The 10,867-nt window shown below is 17.0% G+C and overlaps 3 protein-coding genes across 3 annotated transcripts; all 3 read right to left on the minus strand.

Moving 5' to 3' along the window:
- Nucleotides 1–3,610: 3,610 nt before the first annotated feature.
- On the minus strand, nucleotides 3,611–4,663 carry RAD51 (DNA repair protein RAD51, putative; the record flags this gene model as incomplete). Its single annotated transcript, XM_028672379.1, has 1 exon — nucleotides 3,611–4,663. The coding sequence occupies one exon, from the start codon at nucleotides 4,661–4,663 to the stop codon at nucleotides 3,611–3,613; it is 1,053 nt and encodes a 350-aa protein (XP_028528937.1).
- A 929-nt stretch (nucleotides 4,664–5,592) lies between these two features.
- Nucleotides 5,593–6,700, minus strand: PGAL8A_00334800 (prefoldin, putative; the record flags this gene model as incomplete). Its single annotated transcript, XM_028672380.1, has 5 exons — nucleotides 5,593–5,622; nucleotides 5,746–5,800; nucleotides 5,961–6,068; nucleotides 6,201–6,305; nucleotides 6,537–6,700. The coding sequence occupies 5 exons, from the start codon at nucleotides 6,698–6,700 to the stop codon at nucleotides 5,593–5,595; spliced, it is 462 nt and encodes a 153-aa protein (XP_028528938.1).
- A 750-nt stretch (nucleotides 6,701–7,450) lies between these two features.
- PGAL8A_00334900 (conserved Plasmodium protein, unknown function) lies at nucleotides 7,451–10,477 on the minus strand (the record flags this gene model as incomplete). Its single annotated transcript, XM_028672381.1, has 1 exon — nucleotides 7,451–10,477. The coding sequence occupies one exon, from the start codon at nucleotides 10,475–10,477 to the stop codon at nucleotides 7,451–7,453; it is 3,027 nt and encodes a 1,008-aa protein (XP_028528939.1).
- Nucleotides 10,478–10,867: the final 390 nt, after the last annotated feature.

The following is a 10,867-nucleotide window of genomic DNA, read 5'->3' on the forward strand; positions in this document are numbered from 1 at the left end:
TTTTTTTTTTTTTTTTTTTTTTTTTTTTTTTTTTTTTTTTTTTTTTTTTTTTTTTTTTTTTTTTTTTTTTTTATATATATAATTTTATTGTTCCATATGATATTTTACAATATACAATTAAAAAAAAAAAAATAAAAATTATTGACAATCTTATATATATATGAAAATATAAATATATATTTATAAAATGTATGTTTTCTTGAGAAATTTATTATATTGTAAAATGTTTATCTCAATAATATATTTTTTTTTTAATTTATAGAATAATTACATATATAAATGTTACATATTATAAAAAAAAAAAAAAAAAACGCATGTAAATATATATAAATATTTTTACTCATTATGCACGCTTTTTTGAAGTACAATTTTTTCTTTTTCATTTTTATATTTAATGATAAAAAAAGAAAATATAAATATATTTAAAATTATGCATATATATTTTGAAATATTTTCGTTAGTCAAAAAAAAAAAAAAAAAAAAAAAAAAAAAAAAAAAAAAAAAAAAAAAAAAAAAAAAAATAAATAAATAAATAAATAAATAAATGAAAGTAAAATAAAATAAAATAAAGTAAAATAAAATAAAATAAAATAAATAAAAAAAAAAGAATATACAAGACTTGAAAAAAATATTTTATGATTCAATAAACAATATGAAAAACAAGTGCTTTGGTGAACATGTAATAAGCATATTCTTTTTTAATGTAAAATTAGTTATGTAAATACAATAATAAAAAATTAGGATACAAAAGCATATTTATATATATATAAATATACATGATATTTTAATATATAACGAATATATTTTGTATATTTAAAATATAACTTTTTTTTTTACATGTATATAAAGCAAAATTAGTTAATAAAAATTTTAGGACATGAAAAAAAAAATTTCTATTATATAAAATTATTTAATATTTTAAAACTAAATTTAAAAAATTTCCCAAATAAATAATACTGCTATTAATTTTAAGTTTATTATTTAGATACATTTTTTTTTATATTCTGTTATTTTAGAAAACGTGAAATGTAAAAATTTTCACCTTATTTATTTATATTATTAATAGCCATTTCCATTTGTATAACAATAAAAAATGTATATAAATATCTCATCTAATTTTTATATTTTATTTTAAAAAGAAAGATTTAAAATCACTTTATTGCTAATATACATTACTTTTGTTCATGTTATTATCATAAAAGGTATTATAAATATCCAATATAAAGAAATAAGATATAAGCATATATATAAGAGAACATAAATTATATACATAAAAATACAAATAAATAAAAAAAAACATATCTTTCATAATTAACATACCCGTTCAAATATTACAATCATCAAGCATTGATATAAATTTGTGAAATAATTTTTGATACTAAAATATAAATATTTTTTTTAATAGTTTTTTTTTTTTTTTTTTACAAGGAACTACGCACAAAATACACAAAAATTTATTTCTTCTTTTATTAATGCAATATTTTTAGTTTTTATATGGAAAACTATTTTTTAGAATATTTGCTTATTTTATCACGAAAAAACTAAATTATCATAAAAAAAATTAAAAAAGAATGAAATGAAGTAAATAATATTACATTTAATGGACTCATTAAATAAAAAGCTATTACCATCAAATAAATTTATTTATTAAATTTTACATATTAATATTATGCGTGCACAGGTATTTTTTTTTTTTTTTAATGAAATAATATTTTAAAACATACATACATTTGTAATAATATATTATATTATTAATAAAAACATATATCTGTAATATTTTGAAAAAAACTAAGTAAAAATATAAAATATATTTATAAACTATTGACAATTTCCATTTTCAGTATTGTTCATTATTTTTCTTAATGTGTACATTTTGATATATTTATAAAATATATTAATTAATGAATAATGTATTATATTAATAAAAGAATTGTTTTTAATTTATTATATGTAAATGAATATTTTATAATTTTATATAAATTTGCACATTGAAATGATTTTAATTTTAAAATATATTATTGAAATTTTAATATATATGTTGGATGAAATACTTTTTATTTTTAGAAAAAACATTGTTGTTAATATAATTCTATAAAATTGTGTAAGCAATAAATATATTTTAAAATATACTTTTTTTTTTCTTCATAGAATATTGTGACATACAAATTTAATGGATTGTTAAAAAACATAATTAATTGTTGAACATTTGTGTTATATATAATAAAATTTTGTATTATTAATAAACAAAATACATTTATTTTTATTAAAAATTAGGCTATTTTTTTTGCTTCCCAAATCAACATAAACTTGTGGGCATCTACTATTTTTTTTAAAAAGTAAATATTCTTATCAAAATAACTTTTTTGTGAGTTGATATTTTTTCAATAAAAAATAAAAATTCATTAATATACAAATTTAACGTTATATATTTTTTTAATCAGATAAATTAATATTTGAATTACACGCATATGTTAAGATATTAACGTTTTATGTTAATTTTTTAATAAGTAAATTTTATTTTAATGCTTTTAATATTTGTAAGAATATTCATTAAATATATAATAATATATTTATTTCATATTTAAAAAGCAAAAATTTCCTCCTAATTACATATTAAATATTAATTTACTTAAAATTATGTAATGAGTTTTAACGCAAACAGCTAAAACAGTTGTGAATATGTATGAGATTCATCATTCAAAAAAGTAAAATTATGTTTTTGTTCTTTATATTAATATTCTATATATAAATTTTTTTTTTTAATAGAGAAAAAAAAAACAATTTTGAAGTTCTAAAATAAATAGCAACACAAAATTACAATTATTAGAAATGTATTATTTACATATTTGTCAATATTCCTAATAAATAAAACATTATTTTTATTAATTATAAACTAAATTATTTTTTATGAATTTATTGCAAATATTTTACTTATATGAATGTAATACAATTTTTAGTTAATTATTGTGAGAGTACAATAGGAAAGTATATTAATGTATTAGATATAGAAAAAATATTTAGATTTATATTTCTATTATCATTTTATACTAATATATTAATTATATATGTATATATATATATATAGAATATATATATTTATTTTTTATATAAAGTTATTAGGTGCAAATTAAGTATTAGTTTACCAAACTGTGACATATATTTATTTATTATTTTATATTATTTATATAATATTTTTATTAATACATTTAAATACAAAAAAAAAAAAAAAGTTTTTATTATTATTATTATTATTATAAAAATTAACAATTAGAAAGCTACAGATAATATTTTTTTTTTTTTTTATTTTGTATACATTATAAACAAATAATTTTATTTTTTTATATGTAGGTCATACCTCTGTTTCTTTTTTAATTAAAAAGGGAAAAAAAAATGACGATTTAAAATTATCTACATAAAAATTTTACATAAATTCAAAGTTATTTTACTATTATAAAATGAATATAATTATTATGAAATACTCAAAAAAGTTACATTAAAAATAATTCATAATATATATATTTATATATATAATTAGAATTATAAATTGAAAGAATAACAAATTTACAAAAATATATAAAACAAAATTTTTTTTAAAAATGATATTATTTTTTCATTTTTCTTCATAATCTGCAATCCCTCCTTCAGTTATCGCAAATACAGCTTCTCCTTCTGGTAACACGGGAGAATCATAAATTTTGCAAATCCTACTTTCTCCTCTTCCTTTTCTTAAATATAAACGAGTTTGACTAGCATGAGCTATTATATTACCACCTATTGGTATTTTCTCATGTCCACCAAACATGCTCATAGCATCTACTTTTGCTACAACTTGATTAGTAATTATTACGGCAACTCCATAAATATCTGCAATTCTTTGTAACCCTCTTAAAAATCTACATAAATGGGATTGCCTATTAGCTAGCTCCCCTCTACCTATATATTCAGATCTATAGAGGGCAGTTGCTGAATCCACTATTAATAATGCAAATCTTGTATCAGCCATCATTGCACTTGCATCTATTAATAATTCTGTTTGGTGATCGCAATTATATGCTTTTGCATATGCTATATTGTTTAAACAGTCTGTTGGATGTAAACCATATCTTTTAGCTATGGCTACAATTCTTTCAGGTCGAAATGTTCCTTCTGTATCTATCCACAGGCATTTTCCTTCACCCCCGGATTGTTCAATGGGAAGTTGACATGTTATTGCTAATGTATGACAAAGTTGACTTTTTCCTGTACGAAATTCTCCAAATAACTCAGTAATACCTCCTGTTTCTATTCCACCTTTTAATAAGGCATCTAATTGTTTTGATCCTGTCGTGAATTTTATTAAATTTTGCCTTGCATCATGATAATCAATTGCATTGCAAAATCCAGAATTACATAATTCTTTACATGCCTTTTTTAATTTTTCAGCTTTTTGTTCGCTTATTCCTTTTATAGAACACAACGTACGCATAGGTGCATAAGCTACGCATTCTACTGTTTGTAATCCCCCTTCTTTAAGCAATTCTAAATCTCTTTTAACAAATCCTTTAGCCAATAATTGTTCTATCTTTAATGGACCAGTATATAACTGCTCCTCTTCTACTTCATCTATAGCATTGCTATTTATAACTTTTTGTAACTTATCTTCTTTTGCATTTGCAGGTTTCATTGTTAGACATAAAAAAACAAAAAGAAATTAAATTTAAAAAAAAGCGTTTTTATAATTTTTATATTTTTTTACAAAAAAAGAAAAAAAAATTTTAAATATAAAGAAATATATAATACATTTATTTATATTTTTTTATAAAATAAAAATTTTAATCATATTGGTTTTATTCTGTATGTGATTCATAAAAAATATGTGCCATAAATTTTATAATATTTAATAAAAATAAGATGTGTATTTTTAATTTATTTAAATATAAAGATAAAAAAAAAAAATAAAAAATAAAAAAAACATACATTAATGAAATCAGAAAATTGAAATATTAAAAATACTAAATAATACATAAAAATTAAAAAAAAAATAAAAAGAAAACAAAAATAAAAAAATGTATATTATAAAAATCAATACATAAACAAAAAAAAAAAAAAAAAAAAAATACATGTACAATGAAATAAATTTATAAACTTTTTTTTTTTTTTTGTTAGAAGCTAGTATTCTTTTAATTTCATCAGTTTTATTAAAATATCATGACTTATTCATGTAGTTTTAGTTTAAAAAAAAAAATTATGTTAACAAATTTTCATCTTATATTAAAAAATAATTAAAAAGAAGAATTATCATAAGAGCTCTTTAATAATAGAAATGTTATTAAAAAGTAAGGAAAATTAAAATAAAACAAAAATAAGTAAAAATAAATCTTAAATAACTCTGTTGTTAATTATATTAAGATTTATTAACAATGTTATATGTACATATAAAAAATTATTAAAATATAAAGAAATCTAATTATTTATATCATGCTGATTTATCCTTTTAAATATTTTAAAATTATACTTATAAAAAATATGTTTTATATTTAAAAGGAAAAAAAACGTTTAAATTTAGTAGGAATAAAGCAAAATAACAATGAAAACATTTTTTTTATATCTAATTTAAGACAAATTTGAGATAGCTCTCATCAACTGTATAACAAAAAAAAAAAAAAAAAAAGAAAAATTAGTTTAAATTGATAAGTACTTATAATTAAAAAAGTCATATTAATTGAAATTTAAAATATTATAATTAAATAATATTATATTAATTACAATTTGTATATGGGCTTTAATTTTGGATATCTGCTTGTTCCAATATGTCAGTTTACTAAAAAAAAAAAAGTGAAAATAACAAACCATGAAGAGAATATAAATAAATTATAATAAACACTGATTCTTTTTAAGAAATATAGAATAAAAATATGTAATATATTTTTTGTAAGTTTTTTATGTTCCTTTATATAATTATTAAAATTTTCATTTTTTACTCTTCATAAAAATTTATTTTTTTTTTTAGGAATACTATGGCATCTTCAAGAGTCATTTCTAAATAAAATTCGTATCCTATTTGTATGAATATTTTGTTTTTATTTAAACTATTAAAAATAAGAAAAAAAAATTTACATTATTTGCAATTTAATATAACATATGCACAAAAAAAAAAAAAAAAAAATAAAAAATAAAATAAAATAAATTATTTAAATTCGTTTTTTTTTTAGACATCTTACATGTCAGCATATGCGTAGCTATCACATCCTAATGATGTTAATGTTTCTATTTCTTTTTCATCCTTTGTATTAATAAACAAATTAAGATTTTCTATTAGAATTTCCCTGAGAAAATTAGATATTTTAATATCAATATATATTGTGTTTTAAAATTATTAATATCAATAAAAGTATAGTGTTTTCCTTTTAGCATTAATATATGAACATTCAAATATAAAAATTTAGTTTTTATACAAAAAAAAAAATATTTCAAATTATGTTTTTTAAGATATAAATGAAAATAAAATTTTATGAATCATTCAATATATTAATATTTATTTATAATTATATACATACATATCAAAAATATCTTGTAATATTTCATCCCTTTTTTTCTGTCGTTCTCTAAGTTGTTGATGTAGTACATTATCAATAAAATGTTCGCTTTTAAGAATTAAATTTTTGAATCCTTTATTTTCCTCATTTATAGCAGCATTTCCCAATTCTTCATACAAATTCATTTTTTCTGTTTTTATAATTTTTGTATAAAAAAAATGAAAATAAGAAATAATTATTATGAATTATAATAATTTTGAAAATATTACTAAAAATTATAGTACTAAAATTATAATTGTCGTATATAATATTTTTATTTTCTTGTTTTTTTACTTTTTTATTTTTATTTTCTTTTTATCATTTAATTTATTTTCAAAATTTTCATAAAAATGTCATTTTAAATTAGTAAAATATTAAAATTTATGTTACTCTCAAAATTAAAAAAAAATTATGTTCATCAAATTTGTAAGAATATTAACAATTTCAATTAATAAAAAAAATGTCATATTATAAATGAATATTTCACAACCTATGATCAAATTTATTTCGAAAAAATAACTTTTAAAAGCATCATGACAAAGAGAAAAAAAAAAAAAAAAAGAACGAAATAAGAAAAAATAAAAATAATTAGTATAAATAAACTAAAATAGAAGAAATAAAAATTATAAAATAAAAAATCATAAATAGTACAATAATGAAAATATGAAAATAAAAGCAAAATTTAATAATATTAAAAACAGTATATTATATAAAAATAATTCGTTAAAAAAAAAAAAAGAAAAATATAACAATTTGAAAAAATTTAACAAATAAATAAAACTACTTGACTAGAATATTTCTAAACAAACTATATAAATTCTTATATTTAAAAGAACATAATAGTTTAATTTATTTCCATAACCTTATATTTTTACTTTTTTTATTAGCATACATAGTTAATTAATTATCCATTCTAAAATTACAGAAATACATTTAATATAATTTTCATTTTCTGTATTAAAACTTTCTAATTTATTCTTAATTATTAAAAGTTTTTTTTTATATGTTGAACACTTTTCTTTTATTTGAACATAAGGAATTTTCAAGTTTTCAAATGAATTCATGTTTTTCATTGCTTTTTGAAATTTTAATAATTCTTGAAAACGATGTTTTTTCTGATAATTTTGAATTTTTAGAATACCTTCAAATGCGTAATATTCTTCATTTAGATGTTTCAAGTTTAATTTTTGATCTTCTTCTTGTTTTAATAAATTATTATGTATTTCTATTATTTCGATTAGATGATTGTTTAGTTGTTTCCTTTTATTTTTTGTTACTTTAAAATTTTTTTTTATTAAAGAAATTTCATGATATATTTTAAAAGAGACATTAACACCACTTTCATAATTTTTTTGAAAAATTTCCTTCTTATTATCTAAGTCATTTCTTTTATTTAAAGCAAATTGGATGCTTGATAGAATTGTGTTTTGTTGTTTTTTCATATTTTCTATAATTGTATTTTTCTGTTGTATTTGCTTTTTTAGTTGTATTATATCTTTATTTCCTATATATTCCTTTATTATTTCCTGCAATTTCCTTTCTTCTATAATTTTATTTTCAAAAATAAGAATTTTATTTTCATAATCTAATAGATCTTGTTGATATTGCATTTTTTCTTTTTTCAATTCATCTATTTCAATTTGTAAGTTTTCTTTCTTTTTTTTATCTCCTTCTGCCTTTATATTTAAATTTTCATTCCATTTTAAAATATCATCTTCTAGTTTTTTAATTTTATCTAAGGTTTCATTATTCTTAGATGCAAATTTTTCTAGTTGTAATCTGATATATAAAATGTTTTTATTTAATTTTTTTATTATGTTGTGTACATTTTTTAAATTTTCTTGCAGCTCACATTTTTTTTGATCTAAAATTACACATAAGTCTTTGTTTTTTATTATTTCATCATTTATTTTAACATTATCATTTTGTATTTTTACCATATTTGATTGTTTAAGGAACCACTGTTTTTCTAAAAATCTACTTTCTTTTAAAATATAAGAAATTTGTTTATTTAATTTTTGTATTTTTATTTCTGAAGTTACAGGTTTTCCAAAATCATCACTTTTTTTGTTTTTTTTATCAAATTCTTCGTTTAATCTATCTACTTCTACTTGTTTATTTTCAATTATATAATGATTTTTTTTTATTGTGTTTTCATAATTTGATAGAATATTATTTTTTTCATTAAATTCATTTTCTAATTTACCCATTTTTTTCTGCATATTTTCTATTTTAGTATTTTCCAAAATTTGTTGAATTTTTATTCTAACAATTGCATTTTTATAATTTTCTATTTCATTTTCTTTTTTACTTATATTTTCTTTAATAGAAGACACTTCATTTTTTATCTTAGATGCAAAATGGTTTACTTTTATTTCTTCAGTATAAACATTTATAATTTTATCAATATTTCTACTAATATCATTTTTTATTATCTTTATTGAACTCTCTTTATTCATTATGTCCTTATTTATATTTTTTATTTCGTCACATATAACTTCAGAATTTTTTTTTTCTTTATTTAATTCTATTCTCATTTTATTGTTATAAGTTGATATTTCATCTATATCTTTCTCTATATCTTCTTTTTTTTTTTTTAATTTTTTTAAATCATTTTTTAATATATTAAATTCCATATTAAAATTTTCCTTTTTTTCTTTTTCAAGTACAAATTCTCTATGTAATTTTTCGTTGTTTTTTTCTAAATCGTTAATATTTAATTTCAGTTCATTTAATTTGCTATTAATTTCATCAATAGCTTCATCTCTTTTCTTCATTTGATTAATGGATTCATTTAATTTTTTAACGATACTTTTTTTTTCATTTTTTAGAAGTAGTAATTCTTTCTTTCCATCACTTATTAATTTTTCTAAATTTTTACCCTCTGTTTCTTCATTTTTGCATAGATTTTTTTTTATATCATTATTATTTTTTATCTCGTTAATTTGATGATTCAATTTACTAATCACATTTTCTTTTTTATTAATTTTGTTTTCTTTTAATTTCATCTGTCTATCTGATGAAAGCATATTTTCTCTAATTTTAGAATTAGCATTAATAAATTCATAATATTTTTTTAAGTTATTTCTTTCTAAAAGACTATTATTATATTTATTATATATTTCAGCATAATAACTTAATTCTTTTTTTAAATTCATTAATTCATTATCGTAACTTTTTTTTAGCTCTATATTTTCATTTAAATAGATATTTTTCTTGCAATGTATCCTTTGTAATGACTCTATTACTTCTTGTTCTTTTTTTTCTAAATCTTCAATTTCTTTATTTATTCTAAATAGTTCGAGTCCCTCTCTTTTTACAACCTCTTCTAATTTAGATTTTTCATTTTTTTTATTCCTTAATTTCTCATCTAAAGTCATATTTTTTTTCTTTAACTGATCATATAAAATATCTTTTAATTTTCCAAGTTTATCACTAGCTGTTATCTCATTATTTTTATTTTTTAAATTAGAGAATTTTCTATTATTATTATTATTATTATTATTATTATTTTTTAAATTAAAATTTTTTTTTTCATCTTCTATTTTATTATTTTTTAAATCATCACTTGAAATATTCATGTAATTTGTACTTTTATAATATTTTTCTTTATCATGATCAACAAGATTATTATTATGTATTTTTTCTATTTTTATGAATTTATTCATTTTTTCATTACTAATAATAGAATCATTTGTTAATTCATAATTCATATTTTCTTCTAATTTTCCTTCATTGATAGTTATATTTTCTTCTATTTTGCACTCATTTATACTAAATTCTTTTTCACTTTTGTCTATCTCATTTAAATTATAAGAAGTTGATGTGACACTTAATTTATCACACTCGTTATTATGATTTATTTCTTTTTTCTTTTTTTTTAAATTTTTTGAATTTTTAGATGTGTATTTTTTATTACTCATATTTATCCTTTTTCTAGTTTTCTAATAAAATAACAGGAAAAATATATAATTATAGTAATATATGAAAAGGGAAAAAATAAATTTTAATGGAGATAATTAATAATTCATTATAGGAAAATATTTTTTTTTTTTTTTTTCTAGTATTAAAAATAAAAAAAATTTGATTTATAATATTAATAAAATTTTCTTTAATGAATTTTAACCTAGTCTTTATAATTTAGACAAAAAAAAAAAAAAAAATGTAAAATATTTATAGAAGAATAATTTTAAAAAATTTTTAGGTCCGAATAAAAAAGTAATTAAGAAGAAAAAAGGAATGAAATGAGAAAAGGAAACTTAATTGAGAATTTTTTTTATTAATTTAAAATAAATTAAATTTATTTAATTTCA

This window comes from Plasmodium gallinaceum (genome assembly GCF_900005855.1).
Source record: "Plasmodium gallinaceum strain 8A genome assembly, contig: PGAL8A_v1_98, whole genome shotgun sequence".
NCBI lineage: Eukaryota > Apicomplexa > Aconoidasida > Haemosporida > Plasmodiidae > Plasmodium > Plasmodium gallinaceum.